Source organism: Ambystoma mexicanum, chromosome 6p (genome assembly GCF_040938575.1).
Source record: "Ambystoma mexicanum isolate Mex_15411 chromosome 6p, UKY_AmexF1_1, whole genome shotgun sequence".
Taxonomy (NCBI): Eukaryota; Metazoa; Chordata; class Amphibia; order Caudata; family Ambystomatidae; genus Ambystoma; species Ambystoma mexicanum.
This window is the reverse complement of record NC_090935.1, coordinates 779,009,903-779,026,694: the sequence shown is the minus strand read 5'-3', so window position 1 is coordinate 779,026,694 and position 16,792 is coordinate 779,009,903. Positions and strand designations below refer to the sequence as shown.

The following is a 16,792-nucleotide window of genomic DNA, read 5'->3' as shown; positions in this document are numbered from 1 at the left end:
GAAGAAATGAGGGAGCGGGTGTCCCAATGAGCAGGATCTCAGTTTTACTGGTACTAAGGCAGAGATCATTGGCGGCACACCATTCCTGAATTGCCGCCAGACAGACTGGTGTGAGAGAAGAAGCATTGGTGGCTCAGCGGAGCCTGTAAGAGAACGGAGTGTCCATAACATTGAAAATTGAGGCAGAAAGTAGCGATGCTGTGGGCAACAGGTGCTAGGTAGTGGTTGAAGAGACAGGGAGAGAGGTTAGACCCCTGGGGAACACAAGTAGAGAGAGATGGAAAAGAGGAAAGACCCCAGTTGGACCCGAGAGGGCCAGTTTGTGAGAAAGGAGGTCAACCAGGCCAGGGCCTGATAAAACCAAGGTTGTCCCGGAGACAATTGAGCAGGATGGTATGGTTGACAGTATCAAAAGTAGAGGATAGATCATGGAGAATAAGGACAGAAGGGGGATTACAGTCAAGATTGGAGAGCAAGTCTTCACAGGTGTTCAGGAGAGCAGTTTCTGTGCTTCTGGCAGCTCTGAAGCCAGACTGGTGGTCATGGAGGCAACCAACAGATTCAGTATGCAGATTAAGCCAGTAGCATGTGTCCAAATACCAAAAGAACGTCCCCAGTGTCGCCTGAAAATGAACGGCAGGATTATGGTCAGCAAGTAAAAGGGCGCAAACTAACTGGCAACCTAAGAAAGGCTTCTAAGACCACTATGGTTCTCCGAAGTGTAATCCACCTGAAACGATTGTCAAATGCAGATTGTACACAGTGTTTTCTGGTTAAGAGTAAGAGTAGCTCCACCTAAACTGAGAGGGCAATACGTAGAGCTAATTCCTGTAAGAGTAGCTTTCACAAGTCAAGAGCACAGATGCAAGATAAGGGGAATAGGCAAGACCCTTGCTAGAAGTTCAGAGGATGTCAGTCAGGAAACTGACAAGCAATTGAGCTGATCAACACTATCCCATCACTCTCCTCTCCTGGACCTCTCTCAACTTTCTCTCTCCTCGATATCAATCACAACTCCCAAGTGGGTTGATCCCAGGAGGAACGTATATACTTAAGGTGAATTAGCACTGATATCATACATGTGTGGGATTTAAAATACCCAGTAGTGTGCATTTTTATAAACAAAAATACACATGCCGTCCAGAAGCTGTGAAACACTAACAAACAACTTGAAGCCAGTATATTTGTATCAATGGTCTGACATGATATCCTGTGGATTTCAGATAGCTTTGCATTCCTTTGACAGAATTCATAAAGGAGACCGTCTCTCCTCTTATTATCTCCTTATCTTTTTTGTGCTGTGTTAAATATGGGCCAGATTCACAAAGATGTGCACTGCAGCAAATCAGGGGGTAATGGTGGGTAGCTCAGATTTGCATCCATTACCTACTGGATTTAAGAAGTCTGGAGCAAATTTGAAGATACGTGGCACATCTGTGAGAATCTCGCATAAAAATGTAATCACAACGTTTACAGGCGCGTTTTAAATGCCATATCATATCCTCAAACTCATATTGGAGATGCTCCTAGCAAGTTGTAGGCTTTGTGAATCCGGTAAAGGGTACCATGTGCAAATCTGAAATGCTCATGGACATCTCGTTATGTGCAGCAGCACAAATCTGTCACAATTAGGCTTGTTGTTTCTAGAGCACTTTGAGATCCATATATGGAATTATGGAAAAAACAAAATGTTTTATTAACAGTCCATGACTCACCCACCTTGAACGTAGCCGTGTTTAGAATGGCTTCTCGCTGTACATTTACTGACGGTGTAATCCGTGATAGTTCTGGGCAGGCAGACAATGAGCAGACTCGAATTTGACACAATGTGTACATAATACCAGCTACAAAGAGGCCAAAATCGACTATGGCGATGTGCACCTGCTGCAAAGGCGCACAGAGCTTTGGCGATTGCCATGGTTTGCGTTTTTGCAGGGTCAATGACCAGCTCCCAACGCACCCCTAGCGAGCCCTGTGGACGGTAAAAATGACCATCCACTGGAGTTCTGAAACTACTCTGCTGGCGATTTGGCACAGCGTAAAGCCTAGTAAAAATTTTCAAATTTTTTTTTTGATTTATTTAATGTGTTACAGTTTATAAATAAACTTTACAAATAATATAAATACATAATAAACACAATCATAATGCATCAAAAGCAATACTTAATAAAATACGGTAAAAGAGCATAACATGTACAATCCGTTCAAGCTGTTTGATGACCCTGGCTTCTTTATGTATTTGTGAATGTAATGTATCTGTACGAAGTATCGTGTTTGTTAGGGCACAGTATGCTGCATATAAGTGGATTTTAAACATATTCTTCCAGCACGCGCACATACGTCATACAACCAACCTCCCAACATAACTCGCAATGATAATTAAGCGACGGGGACCTTTAGTGGCATTTTTGTGATGACCGAAAAGGATGTGGTACGCCTGACCATCTCCACCCACTTTATAACGTCACTCAATATCTGCCCATTTCACCTGTTCTATGGTTAAAAATAAATTCTGCTCAACTATCAAATTGTTATCCGTGCTGAAGCTGCGACGGTAGGAGGGGCAGAAGGCATAAATGTACTTATCGCGTGTGAGCTGTACGTGCCCTTCTTACAATCGCCATTTGCCGCAAACGGGCAAAACAACAGTTCTACCTCCCCAGCTGTAAAAGGCGAAGTAAAACAAGGATTGACTGGTGGAGCCGTAGAGGGGAGTATAATTAACCACCTGTAACCCGAGACCTGCCTCTTCTTGCTCAGCACAGGGAGCACCCTCCTTCTTCCCCTCAGCCTGAGCCTCAACTGGGCTCGAACCAATGTCCTTGTATGCCGGAGGCTGACGCTCTGCTTGCGGTGCTACAGGGGCTCTGCTGCTGCAAGCCTGCTCACTTCTTGTGTTGTGCTCGAGCTCCGTCTGTAGCTGCTCACTGCTGAGCCGACCTCTCCGGGCTCTAGATGTTCGAGATCCGTGAAATGCGAAGGCAAGGCGATCCTTTTCCCCGGACCTGCAGCCGTCCTGCTGCTGTTCGTGGCTGACGGGGAGGAAGCATGAGAAGGGCCACCTTGCCCCCGCCAGATAAAGGCAAAATTCGGCCTGGGGGCAAGGCGGCCCCTTCTTTGAACTTCAAAAGGCCCCCGCTCAGCATCCGCAGGATGGGAAGGGGGGCCTTTGAAGTATGGAGGGCGAGGTGACAGGGGGCAGCGACTGCCGGTTGTCACCTGCCCCTCTCACCTCACCCTCCTGTCTTGGAGACGCGCTGTCTGGGTTCCCATTGTAAAGGGACCCAGCAGCCCGACCCCACCATGTGCATGCTAAGTGGGGCAGCGCCAAAAGGCACTGCCCCACCGGACTTAGCACAAACCCCCCACCTCCCAGCTTACGGCCCCGGGCCTCCCATCCGGGTGGGCCCGGGTGTAGTTGCTGACAGGGACACGACAGGGTTCATGCTACCAGCCCTACTAGAGCGCCAGCGGTAATCCAACAACCGGTATTTCTCAAAAATACAAGCAAGGGCTGAGGCCAAATGAAAACACTGACATACACATGCACATGGCTGTACAGAATTCTATCATATGATTAGAATAAAAACAGCTGGCTTGTCTGAAATCTTTATCGCCGCAACCTCCCACCCATTTTACAGCCCAGGAGGCTTCTGAGCCACTTCCTGAGGAAAAAATAAACAGTGCTTTAAATGGGCAGGCATGACCAGGCTATCGGTACTGTCACTTCTTTCCGTGAAAGGCAGTGCACTAGAACCTCACGGGTTTACTAAGTTGCGTTCTGGGAAAGGCTACTTTACCTTTAATGGGACAGACAGTCTTGCCAATTATCAGAACAAACAGATATGTCGAAACGTGGAGTACTTCCGTGTTTTTTTTTCATTTTGTAATGCACTGTTGACCAGTATGTATGATAAACGATGCAAAAAAAAAAAATGTTATAAGTAATTTCGTATACCAGACATCCAAATCGCATTGAATTCATAGAGGTTATGTGCAGCAACGTTTTTAATCCTGAAATCCAAAAATAGTGTTAAGAGAAAGAATGGGTGCAAGCATCTGATATTTGATGCCGTTTTTGTTAGTTGGAAAATTAAGTATTGTTCATATTAAAAGCGATAACATCTATACACGTTTTATCCTGAGAATCAAAGGTCTGTATCTTCCAGAATATAACTGTCTGTAATATACCCCAAAAAATAAGGGGAGTAAATCACGAAACTCTTTACTTGTTCTAAAACCGGTCGACTTTTGTATATTAGAGATGAAAGGGGCAGAATTAGGGCCAAGAGAAATACATACTTTAAATAGTGAGATCGAAAATGACCCGAAAGTGGGCAATTCTCCGTCTAACAAGCAGGACTTTCCCGGTCGTAGAAGGGCGGCCAAGCTGCAGGGGAGGAGCTCATTGCTGGCTCACCAGCATTAATAGGTAGGGCTTGTCATGGACATAACACAGTCACTGCCGCTTTAAAGAAGAATCAGGACACCTAAGCCAGTGTCACCGTACAGCCAGAGCCCGCCCTCTCAGCCATTCCGGGAGCACGGTTAGCTGAAGCTGATCATGGCTCATCTGTATGCTGACCAACCCGGCCAAGCGCAGCCGTCATCAGTGACGTCAAAAATGATTAATTAAACGTATCTCAGACGTCACCTCCTCCAAAACGTCGCGTCCCGGCTTTTGAAATGAAACCAAGACTGGCCAAAAATCTACAGAGAGCCAGACCCCTTGGCAGATGTGCGGTGGTTTTGTCCAATCAGCAGAAGCGCCGCGGCGTGGTAGGCGGGGCGTGTGACTAAGGGTGACCAATTGTCGATGCAAAAGTTCTCTCTACAGTGGAGGCGTGTGAAGCTACAGCGGCGCAGAACAGCAAGTTAGGTTGTGCTGGTATATGACCCTCGGCTCAGCTGGATGGCCGCAGGCGGGGGGAAATCAAAGATGGCGGCGCTTAGTGAGGAAGGGAGGTATGGGCTGTCCTGCGGCAGGCTGAGCCAGGACCGCATCACCGTCCTGCACGTCAAGCTCACCGAGACTGCATTCCGGGCGCTAGAGAACTACCAGAACACCAAGGTTGGTGCGAAGGAGAGGGACTTTGACAACAGGTGTTGAATTGGATTAAGGGGCACCCCCATCAAATGTCGGGTGTTGGGGCACTTCTTCGAAATGTACTTGAGGAAAACGTCATCGCTACCCCCTCCCCCCCCCCAACCCTTGGGACAAGTTTTTAGTTCTGCCAAGGGCCACCTCTCTTCCCTGCTAGTGAAATGACTGTGCAGTGGGTAGCCTGGAGCAAACCCTCACAGCTGGGACTTTGGGGTCTTCGTTTAACACCAAGTGTATTTGGGGGTGGCGTTGTGCCTGTCACTTTGGGTCTAGGATTAGTACTGGCTTTAAGTTTGGGGTGGTGGTGTTCTTGCTAGAGTCTCGGGTCTTGGTTAGAACAGACGTTCGACTGTACAGGATTAAAACTGTCAACAGTTCAGTCTCTTTTAATACAGGGTTAAAGTGGTAACTTGCTCCACACGCTGGCCTTTGACTGTATATACCCTGACTGATCTCCCTTCTACTGTTTTTGTATGGTTTTAAATCGGACGCCACGTCTCGAAACTTAATTATCTCATTCCGTTTTAGCCACCCCACAAAGCATAATTTATTCGTTAATTGTTTGTAGTAACTTCATTTTGGCGTTTGATTTGTATAAAGCTGACACGTTCGTGATGTGTCAAATATCTTTTTTTTCATAGCATTCATTTTATTTCAGTTCGTCCCATCTAGACTTGACGTGAAACCTAATTTTCAATGTTAGCATTTTCTGTACGTCTTTTTTGGTATGACGATTTTCTTTTACAACTTCTCAACTGGATAATGTTGGTATGACAATATTCTTTTAAAACGTCTCATTTTGATAATGTTGCCCTGTACATGGTGCCAGCTGGTCTCTGTGTCTGCTCGGTAAGCCGAGCCAACTCTACTCGTAGGAAGGAGGGGCGAGGGTTTTTTTGCTGAGTTGTCGCTTTTCGTGTCTCTGGCTCATCCAGTGCTCTCCTCACCACCCCCTCGTTTTGAAATGAAGTTGACGGTGCAAAGCCAGTGGTTAACAAAGCACACGGATCAATACAATCCTGTGTGGAGATCAGCAGACATGGAAGTGTAAGAGAAAAAGGCAACCCTAATGATGCTTATTAGAGATCGTGACGCTACCCTCGCCCGCCCCCTCCCCTCCGGTGGCAGCTTCCCCATCCCCCCGTTCAGAGGGGGATAGCTCCGCTCCAGCTTCTACTATATTCTCTCGGACCAAGGTAACCTATTTTGCGTGACTCCACATGGCTCACTATCCTTACTCGCTCTGAGCTTTGGCACAATTGTGTGGTTCATCTTGTTTCCACTGGCTTTAGACTATTTGATGAACGAATCTCCTCGGCTAGCTGGCTTGAACGGAACTCCACGTCTTTATTTTGTTTTAGGATGTGTTCATTTTCTCATCTCCACAACCAGGAAGGTCGGGTTGGTGGCATGTATGGGAATTCAAATTGTGATCATTTATCACTTTCTGAAGCTGGAAATTTGCCTGGAGACAAGTCAGTCTCGGTGGCCATTGCAGTGAATACGTGCGGCTCTCGCGGGGGGAGGGGGGATTGGGTTAAGAGAATCAGCCCCTCGGGCTATAAAGAACTTCTGTGTCTTTGCGTGTTACTGTAACTGCATCAAGCTATCAGTAAAACATTAGCGAGAGTCCCCAGGAGCTATACTTTTTTTTTTAAAGTGTCACTTTAGTCCAAGCCTTTTTATGCAGCCCAGTTCTTAGAAGCCGTCCAGGAACTAAACGTGTCTTAACAAATCTCGTTGACAACGGACAGCCCCTTTTCTGCAATACTTAATACTTGCAACTGTCGGAATATTTGGGTGCACGCCTTTTCTATTTGATCAGGTGCCTGTCCCCCCTACATTTCGACTGGCTGTGTGGGGCAACCCCATCCCCTACCTGAAGATATGGCTCTGTTTGTGCTGCTGCCCAGTCAGATCGAACTGTGGAAACTTTGACCCTCTGCTCTTCGAGTCTGCGGATCTACGCTGTCATTGCTTGAAACCCCAACCCTCGCCCCTAATTTAATCTTCTTTTGGCTCCTTGTCCGTCCCTGTGGTTGCTTCCAGCAACTCCACTAGCCAGTCACCCGACTCTGCTTGTTGGTCTCTGCCAACCTCTCCCAACTGCTTATCTGGCCTGTAGTTGCTTCCCTGTTGTATATGTGGGTCTACCTCGCCAGCATGTATGGCTCCTAGTTATTGGCCACTTTCCTCAAGTTCGAGTGCTTCTGCACCCAATCCACGCTCCGATTCTTGTACTCCTTGTGGTCCTTTGCCTCTCCCAATGAATTTCCGACCCCCGCAGAACGGGTCAAGATCTGTGTTCCTACTCCCCATCACATATAAATCTGTTTCTGTGTAACCCTCCTCTCACTAGTTCCGTTTTGGCACGTGCTTCTCATAGATCCGCAGTTGATTCGCTCCGATATACAGCTCGGTCCTCATTTCATCTCGTTCTGTGGCTGCTGCTTCCCCCGAGTTCAGGCCCTGCGCCCACCACATAACATGTTTTTTGTACTGTGCCTGACTGGGGGACATGGGTTTGCATTTGGCCTGTTGCTGTCTCTAGTTTGCTAGTTTGATTGCGTGGCATGCATATTTGTCAACGATATCATGTATACATGGTTTTTCAGACCTACACCAAATGTTCCGCCTATGAATTTAAATATCGCCATATACAGAAGGGACTGCCTTCTTAACTCGTAAGTCTCCTAAACTGTTAGAGCGGCTATGCTTTTAAAAGATTTCAGTTTAATACATTTAGTGCCATGTTATGGGGGAGGGTCTGTGGGTTGACACTGTGGGTGCTGAATGGTATTTAACCATGTCTCAGGTTTCTCACTTATACAGGCATTTATTTCCTGAGCCGTCAGTGTTCTGTAGGCCTGCAGTATCCCAGTTGCTCCTTTACCCTGCCTGCAGAAACACGAACTAGCTTCTGCCTCGCCCTAACCACATTCCGTCGTTCTGGCCGATTGGACTGGCTGGTTATCCACTGGATTTTACACCCCTTTTGGGAGTTGCTGCCTGGATTCTCCGGTTTATCCTTAAACTCTGAACTCCCAACCGGTCAGCACCTTGTTCTCCATGCCCGGTTTTGGGGGCATACTCTGGCGGAGTGAAGTACAGCCACTTCTTCAAATTCGCCTTATGGTCCTGTGGGGTCCATGCGCATCTTTGTAAAAACGCCATCGAACACGTTCATTAGCACCATATACATTTATTAAATTTAACATAATGCAAGTTTTGGTGTTCTGTACGACTTGAAGAAAGCCTTCTAACCCCATTGTCTTGAATTAAATTGAAGTTGCCATATACAGTCGCTAACTTCCCAACGTATGCAAAGGTGGCGAGTTTGTCATTACTTTTTTTTTTTTAATCTAAGCAACTTTGCCCTTATAGGCTACGGTTAAACAGTATATTAAGAGCCTGAAGTCATAAGAATGGGGCATCTGCATCTCCTAGCATACAACAGGAAGTGACATCACGTGAAGTGAACATGTTGTAAATTGAAATAGGCAAAGGCCATCCAGTTGCCAATTTCTATTAGAGTGTACAAGACAAATAAGCATTTGTCTTTTAGAAAACGAACACACGACAAATAAACGTGATATTTTCGTGTAGTGCTGCTGGCAAAATATAAAAGGCGCACACTGCCTGTGTGGACCCCAGACTTGGGTCCTGTATATCAATGATTCACCCTAGCTGTTTCATAACATTAATAGTATCCTGCAACAGAAGAATTATGAAAATCTGTTTTTTTTTTGTTAATCTTTCGAACTCTCGTGAGCTGCTCGGTAGGTAACCAATTCAATCATGTAATGTAAAGCGGTCTTATATAGTGCCCTTCTGCCAATAATGTTGGCCTTGCTGCTTATGGCTCTGTAAAAGGAGGGCGTGGTTTTAGTGAGAAAGCCAGATGCAGAAACGTTTGCGGTTAATGGATGTAGGTCGGAAGTACCAGTTACCTGTGTGAAAATCTGTTGATCGTATAGCCATCTCGGCAGCGCCCGGATTGTGGAGTGTAAAAAAAAATTGACAGCATGGTTAACCAATTCAGACCCTTAATCTTCTAAATATAATAATTTAGCATTTATATAGCGCTACGAACCCTTAGGTATCGGAGCGCTGCTTATTATTACCCACGCTGTGTGGTGCTCATTTATTGACCTCGGAAGGATGAAAGGCGGAGTTTGGCCCTGCCTGGATTCGAACCTTTATCAGCAGGCACTGCACAGATGTCAAAGCGAGCGCTCTACTATCAGATCGGCTACTAGAACATATACTGGACATGGTATCATCTGAAGGAGGTGTAAAGAGACCAGATTGGAGTAGTGAGGTGTTAGTTGAGGCATGGGGGCAGTGTGCTTGTTTTCTGGCTCTTCGCTGTAGATTTCACTGAGGTTAATGTACAGACTAGAATCGCGCAGCAAATGATCCCTAAATCCAATTGCTTTCCAACAGGTGGTAGTGCCTAGAATTTCGAAAATTGTTTGTTGTAAATTAGCCACGTTTCTAGTGCAGGTTTTTGAGTGGTGGATTAAAAAGCAACATTTTGAGCTGAAGTCGGGTGGTTCACTTCAGGTGGTGAGGTTTGGGTAGGGTGTTCAGTATTGTGGCCTAACTGAAAAAGCAGATTCTCCTCGCCGTTTATTTAAGTTGGGGACTAATACTAGTGCAGCATTGCTGGGCCTGGTGTCCTTGAGGGAAGAGTAGTGTTGAAACTTGCTTCTGATTGGAGGTCCCCCATCTTGGTATGAACTCGTTTTGAAATGAATCGCCCCCCCCCCTTTTTATGTTTTATTTACTGGAGAATACCTAATCCACGAACAAGACGTAATCCTTCATGCAGTTACAGTACAAAACCATCAGTAAAACATTACGGAGAGTCTCCAGGAGCTATATATGTTTTTTTAAACGATGTACCTTTAGTCCAAGCCTTTTATCCAGCCCAGTTCTTAGCCGACCAAGAACGAAGTGCGTCTTCACAAATCGGACAGCCACTTTTATGCAAAACTCAGTGTTTAAAACTGTCTGGATATTTGGGTGCACCGTTTTCCATTTGATCTGGTGCCTGTCCCCTTGCATTGTGACTGGCTGTATGGGTGGCTCCTTTTGTGTGCTGCTCCCCCCTCCTTTAAGATATGGCTGTATATGTGCTGCTGCCCAGTCAGATCGAACTATGGAAAGTGTGCCCCTGCTGCTCGTTCCAGTCTGCAGATCTAGCCCTGTGGTTGCTCGGCCGACCCCCACCCCTCCTCTTTTTGATCTTCTTTTGGCTCCTGGTCCGACCCCTGCCCCAACCAAGATCCTGGTCAAATACCTGCCTTGCAGATCCGACCCTGTGGTTGCTTCCAGCAACTCCTCTAGCCAGACATCTGTCTGTGCTTGCTGGTCTCCACCAACCTCCCTAACTCCCCAACTGCTTATCTGACCTGTAGTTGCTTCCCTTTTGTAGACGTGGGTCTACCTCGCCAGCATGTATGACAGTTGTTGCCACTTTCCTCAAGAAGTGCTTCTACACCTAACCCACGCTCTGGTTCTTGTACTCCTTGTAGGCCATTGCCTCTCCTAATGAATTACCTGCCCAACCCCAGCACAGGTCAAGATGTCCTACTACCTCATCCGTATAAATCTGCTTCTGTGTAACCCTCTTCTACCTGGATCTGTTCGGCATTTTCTTCTCCCAATACTCGTTGATGTGCAGTTGATGCCCTCTGATATACAACTCGGTCCCTATTTAATCTCGTTCTGTGGGTCCTGCTTCCACTGGTTCAAGCACTGCTGGAGAATACCTAATCCATGAACAGCCAGAGAAATGTATCAGATAGTGGCACTCCTCCTACACAGCTATCCCTACTTGCTCAAGGCAGCCCCATAGCCGCTGTCTGGCTCTCACTTTCCACAGATAGGATCTCGGCCACCTCCTTGGCCCCTAGCATTCTCGCATCCAGGTCTGCACACTTAATAAGACCCTTTACGCGCAACTATCCACCCCCTGTGAAACAGATTACTGGCTACTTGACAGCCCATAGCTAGCCACATCTGCGTCTGCACCAGTGGTGCACCTGCTCCCTGCTAGACCAGTCCCTCCTCCCCACACCAGCTCTCCTTTCTGGTGCCTTAACGCAGTCAGCACAATCCAGCTTTCGGAGTTCACATCACAAGGCATCCCCCTCCTCCATGCCATGCCTCAGCTCGGCGCCATTGCCCACCTGCGCTCCCCGCTCAAGCATTCTTGCAATGTATCCTAGACTCCTAATGCAGCTGATGCCCCCCACCCCTACCAGGTCTCCTCAGCCCTCTTGACCTACACACGCACAAATCTACCAAGGTTAGCCCCCCCCACCCCGGAATACCTGGCCTGTAGACGGACTAGGCTTGGGTGCCGCACTAATCCACTGTATTACGTAATGTGCCCCAGGCCCACTGATCTTGGAAACGCATTTCTTGGCTGTTGTTCCACACGGACCTCAGCCCGCACAGTCACGTTTTGCTCGCCCACAAAGCTTCCCCCCAACCCCCACTCCAACTAAACTCTCACAGCCAGAGGGGACAAATCAGCTACTCCCAACCTTTTCCCACTTAGACCACCAAGTATAGCATCTCGTCAAAGCCAATTCTCACCCCATACCTCCAGCCACACGGCTCCCTCGGCACTAACAGCAACCAACTCCACCCTATTAAAATCACCCTTAAGCACTTCCTCCATCCCACTTGATTGTGCCCTTATCAACATGTGCTCTCTCCCAGCCCCCACTGTGGAGATCCGGGACTTACCAACCACAACTTTCCTCACAATTACTGACTTCACGAGGCAGTGGGACTCGCTATACCCTTAGCCCTTCCACCAGGCTACACCGTATATCGACAGGACAGATTGCATATGAAAGGGGGTGTGGTAGCTCTCATAGCCAGTGTCTCCATTCGACAAGTAAATTCCTCACTGGGAGGTAATATGGACTCTAATCGCCGTTAAACTCTCCTCATCGCCCAATTGCTCAATTTCCATTCACATCGTTTACTGACCCACAGGTCCTTCCTCAGATTTCCAGAAAAACCTTCTCCACTTACTGGGAGAAAATATGAAAATCGCCAAACCAATCCTACTTGGCGACCTAAACCTAGGCCTTAAGGACTCCAAAGACACAGGCCAAATCGCTCGCCAATGCATTAAAGAACATGGGCTTCGTTCAACGAGTCACTAACCCAACTCACTGTAATGGGCATATCCTTGACTGGGTTGTTGACCACAACTGCTCCGCCTCAACCGGCACCGACACCCCATGTCCCTTGACAGGCCACTATCTTATTCACTTCTCCATCCCAACATCCATTAAAACCATTAAGTCAACGCATCTTTGCCACTGACCATAGCCAGGAACGCCTGTAAATTACCCAAAGACAACCTCCTACCCTACCTGGAGACTGCAGCCCTCAGGTCGCCGTTCTCCAACGACCCTACTGTCTTGGCTGAAATCTACAACCTCACCCTCAAAAACGCAGTTGACGCCATATCTCCTCTACTACATATCAAGGCATAACATAAGCAGTGTCGCGGAGCAATTTGCTATGCAATTCTGTAGGTTTGCTGATTAAATTGGCACTTGTGTAGCAAAGGTAACTATTTAAGTTACCCTGTTCAATGAAAGCACAGCTCACCCTCTAATCCTCTCCTGCCTTCAGAGCTCTCGCCACCCTCTTTTCTCTGTTCACTGCAAGTTTAAAGGGGCTAATGGCGAGAGTGCAGCAGTAATCATCCCCTTCACTCATGTGCCAACATGCCTCTGTGGGAGTGCTATGCACATTTCATTTTTATTTTTCAAATAATTGCAAACCAGAAATAATCGGGACAATTCTGTTAGGATACAGTTAGTGGTCTTTTGGCAGATAAGCTATGTGTTAGGAATTGAAAGCCTTTTTAAAAAAAATAACTTTTCTCAAAATGTAATGGGTTACAAAATGCATAATTACAGTATTGCTACTGTAAAACACTGCAGTGTCTCCATGCTTTACAGTGAAGTGAATGCAAATCTCAGTGTCAACTAGATTTCATTTTGTTGGTGGAAGATTCATCATATTGACGAGTGGACGCTTTTGAAAATGTACATGACCATGTGGCCGAATGCTTTAATGACAAACCTAGTCCTGTGGCCTGCTGGTTACATACAGCTTGCAACTGGTGCTCAACCCATGAGTTGATCCCATACTCCTTGACATTCTATCTTACCATGTTGGTTTATACCCGTTACCCTGAAAGTGAGATGGCCGCAAATTACAATATTCTGCCCAGTTCTCTGCCTGCTACACCATCCATTCTGCTTTGTCTTTTATATAATAGACAACCTAACTTGATATTTACTTAAAGTAGCGATCTATAGTTTAATCTAGGATGTCCATCTACAGACCTACTGCAAAACTGTACACTTACCTCCAGAGCTCACTTTGCTCTGATTATGATTGCATCATATATTTGCACCTGCGGTAGAGAGCTGGCCAAACTGTTTTCAGAGCGTTTTTATAATATCTATTTATGTCCATTCATGCAGCTAACCCTTTTAGACACTCGACCAGGGCTTACAAAGTATTTTTGCCCATTCGCATAGTAGAGTAGATTGTAAGAAGGGTGGTACCATTTGCAGGGAATGTTTGAAACTTTTATTTTAACTTTAATTTGTTTGCAATAAATGTCAAAAGTTTCACTGTGCATTGCTGGCCTCTGGATGACAGCAGTGCGCCAAACCAAAGTGGGTTTGTGGTGACATGCACCATTTTACAGAAAGAATTTGCAAGGCCTGTCTTATCTCACTAATGTCTTCAGATCAGTTCTATTGCTCATTTTGTATCTTGGGTACGCTTATCTTCTGGTGGCATTATAAACATTGGTACACAATTGCTAATCAAATGGGTTTGTTTGCTAATCAACAGAACTCTGCTAATCAATTTTTTTATATGGTTTATATAAACCTTTAAAATATATTCACACACATCAATAATCACAAGAACAAAAGTGAAAACGAACAACAAAGTAACAAGCCTCACGTTACTACCACAACCATCACAGACCAGGTCCGTCCCCGTCCATTAAACTCCAAAGATTTCACATCATCCATGGCTCAATTCCAAAACTCCAGGGACCATGTCTAGTCGAAGTTCCATTATCTTTAAGAAATGCGTCAATGTGATTAACCGTTTAGGATCCGTTCCGTTGAACATATGACCCCACCATTCGTCTGCACACAATGAGGGGGGAGTCCTGTTCCACAGGCCCAACTGCAATGTTCTTTCATTACAAAAACTGCTACAAAATAGGACTGTGTTTCTATTGTCTTTTGCACAGAATCTGCACAGGTGGTTTATGGTCTTGTTGCAGCTCCACGTTTGCAGGCGTTCCTTTGTTTTGAACAAGTTCATGCGGAACAACATGAAGCGCCTTCGTGCCTGAGGGTCAGGAAAAAGGCTAATGTAACGTTGAGCCGTATTGAAAGCACGTGCTTCAGCTGGCACGTATATCAATTTTGCAAGGGCTCTTTGGGAGCAAGTTCTCTCCCAGTCCAGGCGCCAAATTTTCAGTTTTGCCGCGTCTGGATTTTCGTGAAGCAAGTTAATGTTGATGTTATATTCGTCGAGTAGGCTTTCGCACCGCTGTATCCACAAAGCCATTACGTTTTGTCCTTTGGCCGTTGCGCTGTGGAAAATTTCAAACTGCAAGATGTTTTCTCGCGCACATGTCTTTCGGAACAAGGATAACAAATTCCAGGTAATACTTGCCTGTAGTGAAATGAACGATAACTCATATCTGATGCACAAGGTCATAGTCCCTCTTGGGAGACCCAACACTTTAGTCCAAAACTGGTTCTCCAGAGAAGACCATACTTCGTAGGAACATCCCAGTGCATTCTCAGCCCCATAGGTCAAAACAGGAATGACTTTTTGTAGCTAAGTCGTGAGGGTTCTAATGATTTCCCGATTCTTTTTCATACAAAGCGCGTGACACGCCAACTGAGTGCATTACCTTTTTGTGTCGGCTTCCCAGGGAGCATCGTTGATACACGAGCTTAGTACCATGCCATTTTGGGATAACGTCACTGGTGCATCTCCTAGATGCCATTTGAATTTTTTTGAAGTGGCTCCTCTCTTCTTAAATATTAGGATTTCACTTTTTTTTTTAGCATGGCAGAACTCTGAAGGGCGTCAAGTTTTCTTTGTAAGCCGACAGGTGTTAAATCCATTACAACAAGATTGTCGGCATATAGGAGCCAGCTTATGTGAGTCTTTATTTTCGGCAGGAAAGAAGTTACAGCTTCTATCGAATTTCCTATGTCCGATATAAACAAGCTGAAGATGGCTGCAGCAAGTGGGCAGCCTTGTTTTACCCCCTTGTGTGGTAATCACTGTAGACAGTGTGCCAGATTGATCTAGGCGGATCCTTATAGTTGTATTGGTGTGTAGCTCCTGAATTGCGGTCACTAACTCTTCTGGACATCCCCATCGATGCAATTTTTACCATAATAGGTCCCGGTCAACAATATCGAATGCGCTCAAAGTCGATGAACGCCAGGTAAATTACTGTTAGATTTCAGGGCCTCCATTTTTACCAGGTTAAGTAATAGTAAATTTAGGGAGCACCCCACTTGTTTCACAAACCCAGACTGCTGTGCGTCTACATGGGCCGTTTCTACAGCCCACTCTACTAGTTTTCTTTGCAGAGTGGTAGCATAGACCTTGCCCAGGACATCCAATAAAGCCACCTGCTGATAATTTCTAGGGTTTGAGGGCTTGATCTGTCTCCTTTTTTGAATATCGGTACGACGATTGCTGATTTCCAGGACTTAGGAGGGTGACCCGATTTATTTATTCTGTCGAAAAGGGTTATACAAAACTCAGCCCAAATCTCGGGGCATTGCTTGATGGTGTAGTTGGTTAAACCATCCGGGCCAGGAGCTCTTGAATTATTGGCCTTCGTAATAATTGACACAATGTCATTTTTACAATACTTGAGTGCACGCAGTGGAAAAGTCAAAGCACACTCGATGCCCGAAGTCCTATACCCCTTGTATAAATTCTCAAAATGAGAGATCCAGGTTAATTCCGTCACCAGGCAAGTTTGTAAAGCCTTTTGTGGGGCCTGTGTCTTATTAATGATCCTCCAGAACTCACTTGTGTTTTTGTTCCTTAGGGCAGATGTCATTGTTTCGGCGTCCTTTTGGATGGTCAAATGCACGTGTGATTTCATCCAGTTCTTGTACCTCTGTTTTACAACTCTAATTTTATTCTTTCGAAGTGTGCGGTCCAATTACTGGGCCTGTCGCATCGCCTGCCTCATCTGCCGTTTGTGTTTCTGGATTTCAGGGTCGAACCTGTGTTTGCCGACCATATTTAGGTTCTTCAGCCCAACTTACTTGGTCTTGAATTGCTGCAATAGCTGTTCATATTCCAAGTCGGAGTTATGCCCGTAAGCCATTGACAGCTGGGCAACTTTGTGATCTTAGAGTCGAAAACTGACCCTATTCGCCGCAACCGATACAGGATATTGCCACCTAGGCAAACCTTCCTGTGTCGATGTTGTGAAATTTGTTAACATGTCGTGGTCGCTACTGGATTCTTTCCTGATTTAAAGGATTTTATTCGAGCATGCAAATCAATAGACACGAACATGTAGTCAATTGTCGATTATGAATCTTCACGTTGCCAAGTTTTTGCTGC

The 16,792-nt window shown here is 46.0% G+C and overlaps 1 protein-coding gene across 1 annotated transcript in view; it reads left to right on the top strand.

The window, feature by feature from the left end:
- The first annotated feature begins 4,689 nt into the window (after positions 1-4,689).
- The window catches only part of ELL2 (elongation factor for RNA polymerase II 2), a 364,302-nt gene continuing 352,199 nt past the window's right edge, over positions 4,690-16,792 (top strand). The window contains exon 1 of the mRNA XM_069627653.1: positions 4,690-5,071. Within this exon, the coding sequence (XP_069483754.1) occupies positions 4,913-5,071 (159 nt within the window). The 5' untranslated portion in view covers positions 4,690-4,912. The remainder of the gene's footprint in view (positions 5,072-16,792) is intronic.